The sequence below is a fragment of the Sorex fumeus genome, unplaced genomic scaffold (assembly GCF_029834395.1).
Source record: "Sorex fumeus unplaced genomic scaffold, SorFum_2.1 ptg000095l, whole genome shotgun sequence".
NCBI lineage: Eukaryota > Metazoa > Chordata > Mammalia > Eulipotyphla > Soricidae > Sorex > Sorex fumeus.
This window is the reverse complement of record NW_026606152.1, coordinates 304,593-318,796: the sequence shown is the minus strand read 5'-3', so window position 1 is coordinate 318,796 and position 14,204 is coordinate 304,593. Positions and strand designations below refer to the sequence as shown.

The following is a 14,204-nucleotide window of genomic DNA, read 5'->3' as shown; positions in this document are numbered from 1 at the left end:
GCCTTGGGCAGGGTTTCCCTCACGCAGTCGCTGGCACTCCCTGGTGAGCGTGGGTGCTGAGTCGGGAGAAGCCAGGGCGCGGAGGCTGAGGCGTGCGTGCCCGCAGGGATCTGCATGCTGCTGACCATCCTGGAGGAGCAGGCCATGGACTCGCTGCTGCTCGGCTCCGACAAGCAGAACGACTTCATGCAGTCCATCCTGCATACCATGGAGCGGCCCGCCCAAGGTGAGTGCCCGCCTTGCTTCTGGATACTCGGTTGTTGTTGGGGGGCTGCTCCCCTCCCTAGCCCCTCGGCATCCATCCCACCCCCACCTCTCAGTTAGGGACCCCCAGGACAGTCCTGGTGGAGAGAGTGGAATGGGAAGGACGTGTAATGGGACGTTTCCTAGACTTTTTAAAAAAGCGGATCAGTAAAGACCCGTCGTGCCAGACTCCGAAAACATCATCTCTCCCCTTCACTTCTTGAGGCACCGTGAATGTGAAGTTCGTTTAGGGTGCATTTAGGTTCATTTAGAAATAGGCTCAAAGTGGACAGAGAGTAAGCGGGAAGGGCAGTTGTAAGCCAGTCATTTATTTTTGCTGTAGAAAGGGATTCATCGTAGGAGTAGGAAAAACAACTGAAAGATACAGCAGAGGGGCCAGAGCGACACACAGCAGGGAGGGCGCTTGCCGTGTACTCATCTGACCTGGGCTCGATCCCCCGTGTTTCGTATAGTCCCCTGAACACCACCAGGGGTCGCTCCTGAGTGCAGAGCCTGGCATACCCTGAGCATTGCCAATGTGGCCCCCCAAAAGTATACTGATAACTTAAAACTGCTGGAGCACTTTGGATTTCCTTGGAGGACACGAGGAGGCTGCTGAAGGTTTTGCTCCTGTCCTCTTGTGCCTTCTCTTACTTGTCAGCGTACCCGGGGGGGGGGGGGGGGGGGGGGGGGGAGGTGCGTGGAGCCAGGTTGAGGAAGTTGAATGTCCCTTGCCTCGTAGTCTCCTGCACTGGTCCGTGGGTGTGGAATCAGTTCAGAACCGCTGACCTGGACGTGCTCAGTTTGCTCCCTTCAAAAAATTTCCTAGTGTGGTGTATTACTTGGAAAACACGCACACACCTTTCCCCAGAGGGCCAGCTTGTAAAACCTGGAATGGCTGCGCTTTGCTTTCTCCTTGTGGTACGCCAGGAGCGGTTCTCAGCACAGCCATCTGTCTTTCTACATGTCTTTTGTGGGGCTTCGCTTCCTGTGTTTCAGATGATAGCATGGATCCTTTCTGGCCGGCCTTACATTGTTTCATGGTGATCCTGGACCGTCTGGGATCGAAGGTCTGGGGCCAGCTCATTGATCCGATCGAGGCGTTTCAAACCATCATCAACAACGTGAGCTACAACAGAGAGATCCAGACTATTCGGAAGAGCTCTGCGAGGTGAGCGCAGGCCGGGCCAGGCCTTCGCGCCCACCAGCTCCGTGCCTGTGTGTGTCTGATGCTGGGAGCGCGACCCAGAGACTCATGCATGCACGGCAGGCGCTCAGCTCAGAACTCAGCCCAGCTCTCTGTGGAAGCCCGTTGTCATGTACTTGATGATGGGGATGGGGATGCTTGTCTGTCTTTCTCCTCTTTCTCTTCTTTTCCTTCTTTCCTTCCTTCCTTCCTTTCTCTCTCTTTCTCCTTCCTTCCTTCCTTCCTTCCTTCCTTCCTTCCTTTCTCACTTTCTCTTTCTCCTTTCTTCCTTCCTTCCTTCCTTCCTTCCTTTCTTTCTTTCTTTCTTTCTTTCTTTCTACTTCCATCATTTCTGTTTATTCTTAATACTTAGGCCCAAGTTCGAGCCGGAGCCGTACATGGCTGACATGGTGACTTGCAGCCAGATCGTGTACAACTTCAACCCTGAGAAGACCAAGAAGGTACGGGGCCCTGCGGGGACCCAGGCGCTGCCGGCCTCTATGTGTCTCTGGTGGTCTTTCACATCTTGGTTTCCTCCTGACTCGGTGGTGGGGTTCTCTGCATCCCCTGAGGCCGGGGAAGACGGAGTCTGTCTGCCATACGCACTCCTGGGGGCTGGTGACTGTGTTCAGGAAGTGTGGGAAGGGCTGTGCTGTCGCTCCGGCCCCACGTTCGTCTTTTGGTGTTTCCCGTTGTAGGACTCAGGTTGGCGCTCGGCCATCTGCCCGGATTACTGCCCCAACATGTATGAGGAGATGGAGACGCTGACCAGCGTGCTGCAGTCGGACATCGGGCAGGACATGCGCGTGCACAACAGCACCTTCCTGTGGTTCATCCCCTTCGTCCAGTCGCTCATGGACCTCAAGGACCTGGGCGTGGCCTACATCCTGGAGGTCATCCACCACCTGCACTCGGAGGTCAAGGACGTCCTCAACCAGGCCAACACTGTGTGTGACAAGGTCACCGAGTTCTTCCTGCTCATCCTGGTGTCCGTGGTCGAGCTGCACAGGAACAAGAGGTGCCTGCACCTGCTGTGGGTGAGCTCCCAGCAGTGGGTCGAGGCCGTGGTCAAGTGCGCCAAGCTCCCGACCAGCGCCTTCGCGCGCAGCATTGAGAAGTCGGCCACCAGCGGCTCCAAGGGCTCCCCGGTCGTCTCCACGCTGTCCCTGCACATGGCGCAGGGCAACTCGGTGCAGCTGGCCTGCGTGCAGCTCATCAGGAGTCTGCTCAAGGAAGGCTACCAGCTGGGCCAGCAGACCCTGTGTAAGCGATTCTGGGACAAGCTCAACTTGTTCCTGAGAGGCAATCTGTCCCTGGGCTGGCAGCTGACCGCGCAGGAAACCCAGGAGCTGCAGATGTGTTTGAAGCAGATCATTAGGAACATCAAGGCCAAGGGCCCGCAGGGTGGCATGCTTGCAGAGCTGCCGCCTCCATCCAAAAGCCCTCGGAGAAGTGAAGAAACCGAGAAGCTTCGGAAAGACGTGCCCCCTCCGGAAAGTTCCAGCCCTGCTCCCCCTAAGGAGCCCGGGAGAGTGGGTGGAGGCCCCGTGCACGAAGGGGCGCTGGGGAGAGCACCGAAAACCGTCGAGAAGCATGAGCCGGGGGCCTCCAGGCTGCAGGGGCCCCTCCCGGTCGCGCCCGCTTTCAAGCAGAGTGGCGAGAGCCGTTATCCCGATGGTGCTCCCGAGCCGGGCCAAGGCAGCGCCCAGGGGCAGAGGGCTCTCAGCAACGATCCCGCCATCACGCCCAAGAACCGTGCGTCAAGCAGAGGCCTCGAAGGGGAACCGGACAGGGGATTCGACACAGCCGCACACGGCGAGAACTCCTCTCTCAGGGACGGTACTCTCGGCAAAAACGTAAGAGTTAAAAGCAAGGCACAGAAAGATGAATTTTGCGCCAAGTTGTCACATGTGATAAAACAGCAACACCGGAAAAGTACTCTGGTCCACAGTGGGGTGAATCTAGAGGAAACCCTGACCGTGTCCAGCATCGAGAGCTTCTACTCGAGGAGAGGTGCCGGAGACGCGCGAGGGGACGGAGGCTTCTTGCACAATCTCTGTGTCGGCCCGCGCAGTGTTCTGGGCGAGAGGAGCAAGGACCTGACCTGTTCCGACACTTCAGTGCTGGAAAAGAAGCAGGTGCTGAACGACGAGCTCGAGACTTGCTCCCACGAACACAGCCACCAGGCCCGGAAACGTGAGAATGAGAAAGATCTGGTCTCGCTCATAGAAGTGACCAGCAGTTTCCTAAGAAAGACCTCGCCCTCTGAGGAGCCAGTGACCACACTGGACTCCCAAGAGGTGGCCGGCAAGCTGGGCAGAGGGGCTCTCGCGGACTTCCAGGATCGGCCCCTCAGCCCCAGGCCCGACACCCTGACGGACTCGCAGATCGACCAGGATCTCTATGACTTATCCTTACTGGCGCAGGCCAGCGCGAGCAAGTTCCCGTCCGAGTCCTCTCAGAAGAGCCCCTGCCAGCTTCAGAGGAAGGTCCGGGAGGACAAAAGATGCTTCACGGCCAAGGCGACCAGCACCCGGGACGTCAGCTCCGACCACGTTATTATTATTTCTGATTCCGATGACGAGGAGGACAGTACTCTGAGTGCGAAGAAGCGCGTGAAGGTGGATCCCGGGGTCCCGGAGGAGGAGGAGGAGGAGGAGCAGGCGGTTTCCACGGCAGACTCAAGCGTGGACAATGAGGCCCTGAAGGAGGAGCAGACCAAGCTGCTTGAGTTCGAGGAGTCGGACTCTCAGTTTTTCGAGTTTGAGACCCCTTGTGAAGTGTTTTCAGTTTGGCAGGATCAGAAACAAGACAAGCATTCAGATCAAGAGGATGAGGAAAGTTCCTCTGTGCCGTGTGGCGTGGGAGCCGCCCAGGAGCAGGGCCGGGCCGGCAACACCGTGCCGGGGGGGGCAGCCACGGACGGGCCCGTGGGTGCCCGGGAACCGGCAGGGCCAGGCATTTCTGTTGAGATCTGTGAAATGGAAGCGAAGAAACCGAAGAGGAAACACTTTGAAAAGCCCAGTGCTGAGAAGCCCCAGAAGGCGCCTGCCCCTGCCCGAAGTGGGGAGCAGCCTGACGACCCCCCCGTGGCAGGGCAGGTGGCAAAGGCCGTGAAAAGCGCCAGGGCCGCCCCCACCGCTTCCGTCGTTCCCAGGGCCTCAAAGAAGGCGCCTCCCGGTGCCCGCACCTACTCTGCGCCCGTCCGACGGAGCCCCGTGGCCAAGGGCACCAAGAAGGCCCACTCGGAGCCCCGGAAGGGGCCGGCGAAGACCCATTACCTCAAGTGTCGGGCCACTCCTGCTGTCATCCCGCCCAAGAAGTTCCGCCAGTTTCCCGAGCCTGCCTCGAAGGCGGAGCGACTGGGGCTGAAGAAGGCGCCTCGCAAGGCCTTCGACCTGTCCCAGAGGTCGCGCGACAGCATCTCGGAGCTCCGGGACTACGGCAAGGTGGCCGGGGCAGTCGATATCCAGAAAAAGACCAAATTAATCGCGCCCCAGATGCTCTCAGTCAGAAATAACAAGAAGCTGCTGACCATGCAGGAGCCACACTTTGTGCGCAGGGCGATGTGGAGCAGGCTGGGCGTCGGGAAAGGGGGACAGCGCCCCGAGCACTGGGCCGAGGCCCGGCGCCCAGAGCCGGCACCCGCTGACCGCAGACCAGGCCCCGATGCCTTCGCCGAGGGCCTGGGGAAGCCCTTCCTCAAGACGGACCCCGGGAGGGCCAGAGCCGGCTCTGACGTGATGGACGGAGGTGTCAGGCTGGCAGACTCGGCGGTGGCGGCCACTGCGGAGCCTGAGCGACACGTGGGGGTGGCTGCCGACCCACAGCCCGAGCCGGACTCCGACAGCGACTCTGAGCTTGAGAGCTTGTTCCTCACCCAGCACGACCCACAGGACATGGACTTGTGTTCCCAGATGGAGAGTGACCACAGCACCGCCGTGCAGGGGACGGCTTTGGCCACGGGGCGGGCAGAGTCCCCGCAGGGCCCCAGGTTCGAGCACAAGGACAGTGCAGAGACCGCGAGGGGCCAGGGCACACCCAAGGCCGCCGCCACTGTGTTCCTCAAGCCCACCATGCCGCCCCCCGGGCCCAAGCCCAGGCCCACCAACACCAAGGTCTTCAGCTCCAGCCACACCTCGCGCCTGGCGAACTTCTCCAGGTCTCTGGAGAGCAGCTCTGCTGCCCCGCGGCCAGCCAAGAGCAAGGCCAGTGGGGTGCTGCCTGTGCCCAAGGCCGGCCCTCCGCCCCCTCCGCCGAAGGCCGCCCCACCTCCGCCCCCGCCCCCACCCAAGCCTGCCCCAGCCCCTGTGCCGCCCACCCTGAAGACCCCGCCCGAGACCAAGGGCCCCTGGAGCAGCGTCTTCTCAGCGCCCACTGCGTCCTCCAGGTCTGTGTTCAGGCCTCCCTTTGCCGAGAACAGGTCCCTGTCCACGGTCTACCCGGCCAGCGTCCATCTGTCCCCGCAGGCCATCGCCGATGCCTTCGTCAAAGAGGTCTTAAAGTGGAAGCTCGACATGTTCCTGAACTTCAACCAGTGTGGGCCGCCCGCCAGCCTGTGCCAGGCCATTACCAGGCCCGTGCCCGTGCGCTTCCAGGACTCAGGGGAGTATTTCAACGTTTTCTTCCCGCTGGTGATACTGAATACTTTTGAAACGGTAAGTGCATTTTTGTTTTTAATGGTTTGGTGTTTGGGAGCGAACTCAGGGTTGACTCCTGGCTCTGTGCTCAGGAATCACCCCTGGTTGGGCCGGGAGACCAGATGCGGTGCTGGGGATGGAACCCAGGCCAGCTGCATGCAAAGCAAGTGCCCTGCCCTCTGGACTATTGGTCATCTGCATATTCACTTTCTCAAGGTGTTTTGTTTCCAGTGAAAACCTGAGTATGCAGTAAGACACTTAACGTAACCGAACAACCAAGGACATTGGGGTTCATGTTCATTCACAGGTGTTTGGGGCCTGGTGTGTGTTACGGAAAAATTGGTGAAGCAGATAGACAAGGGATACGGGGCTTGTGGGGAGCCCTGACGGCTGGGAGCAGAGGCGTGTGCCCAAGAGGGAAGGCCTGGGGCCACAGAGCAGAGAGGGCACCAAGGTGCCCAGTGTGTCTGGACGTGGCGGCTAAAGGTTGTGACCTTCCCTTAGAGGGTGTGGAGTCAGTGGCAGGTGTGGTCAGTGTCACTCTCTCCCTGGCCACGGCTAACATGTTGGACACCGAGTGGCTTGTTCTCTTGTTCTGGTGACTCATTAACTAGTGCTGGGGTGCTTTTTTCCGTTATTTTGCATTTTATTTGTAGACAATCACCTTCCTTTTAAACCGTGTACGTTCCCTTGTCTGTGATGTTCAAAGGGGCTTGGGGGGGCTGGCCCCTCCCGATAGTGCTCGGGGATCTGGACTCAGGATGACGCCTGGTGGTGCCTGGGATTGAACATGGCGTTGGCCGCATTCCGGGCATTGCCTCAGCTGGTCTGGGCCTTCAAAGGGCTTTGCTGTGGGGGCCACATCCTGCCTTTTTGAGAGGTGACATCTGCCAGGGCCGGGGGTCCGCACCTAGTCCCAGGGATCAAACCTGGGTGTGGGGCAGGCGAGGCAGGTGGCTTACCTGCTTCTGACCCGCCAGCCGAGGAGTTTTAACTGGTCTGGGATCAGAGGTTTGGGTTGACTGTTGCATATTCTGGACTTTGTGCTCACGTGATTCTGTTCTGTTCTGCGCAGGTGGCACAGGATTGGAGCAGCTCTTCAAATAAGTCCTACTCATTGCTGTTTCGAAAATTCCCTGCTAATCAGAAATATTGGGAGTTTGTGGGTAAGCTCTTCCCATTGGCCCTTGAACTATGTGCCCACGTCTCTCTCTCTCTCTCTCTCTCAAGGAGGAGGAGCAGCAGCGTTTAGTTTTCTGGCCCCTAAGTTGAGTTGCACCTCTTAACCATGAGTGTTGTAAGCCTTGATGAGAAGAATGGGTTAAGAATATGTGATTTTTGGGGCTGGAGCAATAGCGCAGCAGGTAGGGCGTTTGCCTTGCACGCGGCTGACCCGGGTTCGATTCCCGGCATCCCATAGGGGCCCCCGAGCACCGCCAGGGGTAATTCCCGAGTGCAGAGCCAGGAGTAACTCCTGAGCAGTGCCGGGTGTGACCAAAAAGAAAAAGAAAAAAAACGTGATTTTGCCTGAGTGATAGAACAGCGGGTAGAGTGCTGACCTTTCATGTGGCTGACCTGGGCTTGCTCCCTGGCACCCCGTACGGGTTTGCCAAAACCACTAGGAGTGATTCCTGAGTATAGAGCCAGGAGTAAGCCCTGAGCACCGCTGGGTGTGGCCCCAAACTCAAACCCAAGTGAAACAGTGAGACCAGGCAATTGATGGCTCTAACCCTTCTGATGAGACGGTGCAGGCCCAAGTGCCAGTGCAGGTGCCGGCGTGGGGCGCGGGTGGGCAAAGCAGCTTGACTTGGTGGGAAGGTGGGGGCGGGGGGGTCATGTTTATGGTGGGTATAGATTCTGTTTCTTTGTGGAATTTCTTTCATTTCACTTGAAAAATGTGTAAATCTGTGGGAAGGGCCAGAGAGATGCTTCAGGGCTCCAGGCACTTGTTTTGCATGTGACTGCTAACTTGAGGTTCAGTCCCAGGCACTGAGCCCCACCGGGAGTCTGCCCTGAGCGTGGCCATGTGTGGCCCGAACGCCGGGGAAGGGCCTCTCTGTTCTCTCGGCGTTGGAGGCAGCAGCCGCAGGAGGTCACACACGGGTCCCCATCACTGACACGGTGCCGATACTGTTCTGCAGTTCATCTGGACGAAAGCGAATTGGCCAAACAGCTTCATCCCAAGGAAAATGATTTGGTGTTCTTGGTTCCTGAGAGACGAGACCGAGACAGGAAGGACACCGAGCGGAAGTACGTGCCGGAGGCTCAGGAGCACTTCTGCGGCTTTGTTCAGAAATTCCGCCGCACCTCAGCCAGTGAGTGAGCCCCGAGAGCCCGGCCGCTGGCCGCTCCTGTGCCTTTGCTGTTGCGGGGATGGACCCAGTCGCCTCCGCCAGCCTGCACGCAGCCTGTGCGACAGCTCCCGCCCTGTTCATCGGGGGCTCCCATGCGGTGCTCTGGTGCCCGAGGGAGAGGTGGCAGCCCTGGATCCTTGCCAGCCATGCTGAGCTTGGGGGCCTGCAGGGCTGGGGGTCGCCGGGGTGCCAGGGGAAGGCGCCGCACAGGCACCATGCCCTGGCCTCCCAGCGGTCACCTGGGAAGGTGCCGCAGTTGGCCGGACACTGAGACCTTCCTCCCCTTTTCCCGGTTAGTGCGCAGCGGCAAGTCCGAGTGCTGCCTGTCCATCCAGACGCAGGACCAGCTGCCCCTGCACGTCAACGAGTCCGTGCGCTGCCTCGTCATCAGCTCCCTGGTAACCACACAGAGGAAGCTGAAGGCCATGTCTCTCCTGAGTGGTCGGAACCAGCTGGCCAGAGTCGTGCTCAATCCCAACCCCATGGACTTCTGCACCAAGGACTTGCTGACGACGAGCTCAGAGAGAATCGTGAGTTGGGCCCTTGCGGGAAGGGCACCTACCTTGGCTGCTATCCCCTGGCCACCCCGTGTGGGCCCAGTGTGGGCCCCGGCCCGGCTCCTGGTCCTTCCAGGGGACAGGGCGCTGGAAAGCAGCCAAGAGTGGGATTCGGTAATGGAGGGACCCCTGTGTCGGGTGATTGCTGCCCAGGCAGAGGTGAGGTGGCATCTGTGTGCACACGTGTCTCTCTCGGGCTGGTTGAGGAGCGTTAGGAAGTGACCACAGAGAAGAGCCAGGGCCAAGGAATCATTTTGAGCCCCCAGGGGCCGGAGTGATAGTCCAGCTCGTAAGATACTTGCCTGGCACGCGGCTGACCTGAGTTCCATCCCCATCAGGCCATAGGGTTTCCCAAGCCCTGCCAGGGGTGACCCTTGAGCACAGAGCCAGGAGCAACCCCTGAGCATCACTGGGTGTGACCCAAATGCCAAAAAAGCCTAAAGCATTTGAAGGCTCAGATCTGTGCCAGGGCTTCTGTGTGCTTCTCCAGGGCCCCCGCCAGTTGCAGGAAAATGGTGGGGAGGGGGTCAGCGGCCGAGTTGGCGAGGGAATGAGAGCTGCCTGGGCCCTCTTCATGTGCTGGGTGTCATGGTCTAAGGAAAGAAAGTCTCAGAGTGTTCTCACTCAGAATTGACCGACAGGGTCTGTCTGGGAGACTCGCAGCATGACAGAGAGACAGACACTGGAGTGTGTGGGGTGCTGGGCCGCTCCCCCTGCCCTGGATCCCGGCACAGGAAGTCGCTGGTGTCTCCCTGCAGACCTCCTACCTGCGAGATTTCAACGAAGACCAGAAGAAAGCCATCGAGACGGCCTATGCCATGGTGAAGCAGTCGCCGGCCGTCGCCAAGATCTGTCTCATCCACGGGCCTCCCGGGACAGGAAAATCCAAGACGATCGTCGGCCTCTTGTACCGCCTCCTGACAGAGGTAGGGAGCGACGAGGGCGGCTGTGCTGGCACTGAACCGGGGCATTCTGTGTGCCCGGCCCGGAGTGGGACGGGCCTTTCAGAGACAGGAGCAGAGGGACCGACAGGGCTCTGGCTGGAAGCTGCAGCGCAGAGCGTGTCCTCGGAAAAATGCGTGCCAAGCGCTGCCTGGGGAACGTCCGGCTGTGTTAGACGTCTGTCCATCTCAGCCAGGAGACCCCCTGCAGTGTCTTCCGGGCGCTCTTTTGGTCGGATTGAAGGCAGAGTAAGGGGAGGTTTGCGTGTGCCATTTTCCTTTCGACCTAAAACATCAGTGCTTTTATTTATCTTTGTATGGGGAGTTTTGAACATTCGCACAAGAAAAACGGAGCTGCCCAGTCGAGCTCATTGGTGTGTTTGTTGTCGTTTGTGTGGTGGATCATAGACCCAGAAGAGGGGCCACTCGGATGAAAACTCCAATGCCAAAATCAAACAGAACCGGGTCCTGGTGTGTGCGCCCTCCAATGCTGCCGTGGACGAACTCATGAAGAAAATCATCCTCGAATTCAAAGAAAAATGTAAAGACAAGAAGAACCCTTTGGGTACGATCCTTAAGCGTTGTCTCTGCGTGTCGTGGGGTGGCTGGGGAGGACAGAGTGAGTCCCCTGTGCGCCCAGCTGCCCACGGTCCTCAGGTGGGGGAGTCATTGGCGGAGCTGCTGAACATGGGTGGGTGTCGGTGAGAGCACCCGAGGTTAGGGCTGGGGCTGGCTATGAGGGGACACGGTCTGCGGGGGGCGGGGATTGTGCTCTAGTGGCTGTGCTCTGCAGGGGGCCGGGGGGACCGGGGAGCGCTCAGACTCCCTCCTGTCCTCCTCCAGGTGGGGTGTGGTGTTGTGTTGGGGGGCAGGGATATGTGTGGTGTACGCAAACCAGCCCCTCGGCCTTGTTCTCTGCTGGGGCTCAGGGCATGGTGCCCACTCGTGCTCACAGGGGGCACCAGGACTTGTGATTCCGGGGCTGGCACTCACTGGCTGTGCCCTGAGGGTCACACATGCTCATGTGGCACCTGGGACCTCTGGCAGCAGAGCTCAGGTCGGGGTGAAACTCACAGCCATGCGCTTGCAAGGCGTGTGTGTGTGTGTGTGTGTGTGTATGTGTGTGTGTGTATGTTGGCGCACACGCACATGAGCCGGGTGGGGGGGGCGTTATGTTGGTCCCAATGCCATTGTGGGTCTCTGGCGATTTTAGGTCTCTGCAGACTTAACTCGATCTAGTGGCTTCTGCTCATCCGTGCTGGTCAGGGGAGAATCCCACCTTGGCTTCGGTTCAGGGCTGTTCCTGCCTCTGCTCGGGCATGACATGGTGTGGGCGTGTGACAGGGCTTGTCCCGTGTGTGGCGTGCTCTCTCCTGAGGAAAGGCGCTTTGGATTACTTGAATCGATGGACAATTTCTTTTTTGCTTGCTTTCTTTTCTTTTTTTTCTTTGCATTTTGGGCCACAGCAGCGATGCTCAGGGGTTCTTCCTGGCTCTGCACTCAGGAATCACTCCTGGCGGTGCTTGGGGGACCCTATGGGATGCCGGGGATTGAACCCAGGTCAGCAGCGTGCAAGGCAAACGCCCTCCCCATTTTGTACTGTCGCTCTGGCCCCTTGATGGAGAATTTCTAGGCGTTTGGTGGGTGGGTTCTGGGTGGTTCAGCGCCTTTCTGGCAGGAGCGTGGTGTGGCTTCCTGGTCACATGCTTTCCGTTGCGTGTATGTGACCTGACTGATCCCTGGGCTCCACACATGGAAGAGACATGGAACTTCCAGGCCAGCATCAGATTGAGAAAACTGAGTCAGACCAAGAACACAAGTCGAGGACGGCCGTATCTTCATCCACCTGCCTCTGATGGTGCTTCTCACGGGCCTGGGGTGGGGGAACAGGCCAGGGGCACTAGTGGGCGGCTGTTCCCCGACAGGGTGGCTTCTGAGACACCTGGCCGCCCAGAAGATGCTGCAGTGTGGGGACCACGTGCTCCTGATTTCCTGGCCCCCAGCACCCATGGTCTTGAGCACGGTGGTACTGAGGCAGAGTCACAGGCGTGGCGTGAGGATTTCGAAGAGGATCCAGTGGTCACATCTGACTGTGTCTTGGAAAGTCAGTCACGTTCCAGCACGGGGGTTTGTGTGTCTCCGCTGTGTCCTGTGCTGACAGGTCTGCCCTAACTTAGCACTTCCAGGTAGCAGGATATTGTCTCAGAGCCTGGCTCTGCCGGGCCGTGATGGGCACTCGGCCCCCGGGTGCAGGGCTGGGGGAGTGTCTGCAATGCCTGATTCCCTGTGCCAGCCTGTGAGGGGTTGGCAGTGCATGTTAGATCTGCCCTGGAGTCGTAACTGCGGAGGCAAGTGGCGCGTGCCTGACCCTGCTGTTGTCTCTGTCAACAGGAAACTGTGGAGATATCAATTTAGTACGTCTGGGTCCAGAGAAGTCAATTAATACTGAGGTCCTAAAATTCAGCCTGGACAGCCTAGTCAGCCACAGAATGAGTAAGTCCGAGTGAGGGGGCCAGAACCTTGGAAGGGCGAAGAAAGAGTGTGTGTGTGTGTGTGTGTGTGTGTGTGTGTGTGTGTGTGTGTGTATTATACATATCACCGTCACTGTCCTCCCGTTGTTCATCGATTTGCTTGAGTGCGCCCAGTAACGTCTCCATTTTGAGACTTGTTGTTACTGTGTTTGGCATATCGAATACGTCACGGGGAGCTTGCCAGGCTTTGCCGTGCGGGCGAGATATACTCGGTAGCTTGCCGGGCTCTCCGAGAGGGGCGGAGGAATCGAACCCGGCTCTGCCAGGCTGGCTGCACACAAGGCAAATGCCCTACTGCTGTGCTATCGCTCCAACCCATTGTACATATGTATTACATACATATATGTTATAAATATATACATATGTATGTACGTATGTATGTATTTTTTACCCCTGTTCTTTCTAGAAAGAGATTTGCCTTCTCACGTTCAGGACATGCATAGGCAGAAGCAGAGCCTGGATCACCAGCTGGACGAGCTTTCCCGCCAGCGAGCTCTGTGCCGAGGGGCGAGGGAGAAGCAGGTACTCTGCATTCCTCCTCTTCCGTTTGTGCAAACAAGCGCGTGCAGAAGTGATAGGCCAGGGCCCATGGGCCAGCAGGCGTTTCGAACAGTTTTCAGTAGTAACGGTGTAGACTTTGTGGGCCAGACCGTCTTGGATTTTGACTCCCGGACTCTGCCCGTGTGTGGCAGAGCTGCGGGATCAGTGGCAAACAGATGCCGTGACCGTCCGGTGCAGCGTTGTTTGGTGGGAGACGGTGAGTGGAGGGAAGCCCGGGGCTCCGCTGGCCTGTCCCCTGCTGCTTGGCTCTGCTGCGTCCACAGGTGTCTGGGATTCCGATGAAAGAAGCCGACTTACTCTTCAAGCTCATACTCGCCCTTGAAGACATTGCTTGCTTGCTTTGCTCTGTGTTTTGTTGTTCTTTTGTTTCGTTTGTTTTTGAAGCACACCAGGAGAGGATACTCCTGGCTCTGCATTCTGGAATCAGTCCTGGCAGTGCTCGGGGGGTCATACGGGATGTTGGGGATCGGGCCTGGGTGGGCCGCGTGCAGGCCAGATGCCCGCCCGCTGTGCTGGCTCTCCTGCTCGGGCTATTTCTTCGCCTGCTTGTTTCCGCTGTGCCTGCAAGGCAAATGCCCGACCCGCTGTACTGTCGCCCTGGCCCCATCCTGTGCTCTCTCTCTAACACAGTTCCCCTCTTTCTCTCCTTCCACATCTATTTTTTTTTGTTTTGTTTTTTGCTTTTTGGGTCACACCTGGTGATGCATAGGGCTTACTCCTGGTTCATGCACTCAGGAGTTATGCCTGGCGGTGCTCAGGGGACCATATGGGACGCTGGGAATCAAACCCAGGTCGGCCGCGTGCAAGGCAAACGCCCTACCCGCTGTGCTATCGCTCCAGCCCCCTCTCACGTCTATTTTTAAAAATTTAATAATTTATTTTTAAATCAAATCACTGTGAGGTAGACCATAACAAAGCTATTCCTGACTTGGTTTCAGGCATACGATGTTCTAACACCTGTTCCTCTGCCAATGTACATTTCCTGCCACTAATGTCCCTGTTTCCCTCCCACTCTGCCCGCCGCTCCCCCTGCCTTCCACTATGACAGGCACCTTCTTTCTTCATCTCCTTTTGTGCATCGTGGTTTGTAGTACAGGTACTAGGAGGTGCTTGTGTTTGTTCAGGGAATTTAGTGTTTCTCTTGGGAAGGTACAGTTGGAGTAGCTATTTTTAACTGGTTGACAGCTTTGA

The 14,204-nt window shown here is 58.1% G+C and overlaps 1 protein-coding gene across 1 annotated transcript in view; it reads left to right on the top strand.

The window, feature by feature from the left end:
- SETX (senataxin) overlaps positions 1 to 14,204 on the top strand; it is a 33,123-nt gene that overhangs the window by 8,287 nt on the left and 10,632 nt on the right. Inside the window, exons 7-17 of the mRNA XM_056132666.1 lie at positions 107 to 226; positions 1,243 to 1,414; positions 1,803 to 1,890; positions 2,128 to 6,087; positions 7,145 to 7,235; positions 8,211 to 8,384; positions 8,721 to 8,953; positions 9,739 to 9,906; positions 10,330 to 10,486; positions 12,313 to 12,414; positions 12,859 to 12,974. Coding sequence (XP_055988641.1) covers positions 107 to 226; positions 1,243 to 1,414; positions 1,803 to 1,890; positions 2,128 to 6,087; positions 7,145 to 7,235; positions 8,211 to 8,384; positions 8,721 to 8,953; positions 9,739 to 9,906; positions 10,330 to 10,486; positions 12,313 to 12,414; positions 12,859 to 12,974 — 5,381 coding nt within the window. The remainder of the gene's footprint in view (positions 1 to 106; positions 227 to 1,242; positions 1,415 to 1,802; positions 1,891 to 2,127; positions 6,088 to 7,144; positions 7,236 to 8,210; positions 8,385 to 8,720; positions 8,954 to 9,738; positions 9,907 to 10,329; positions 10,487 to 12,312; positions 12,415 to 12,858; positions 12,975 to 14,204) is intronic.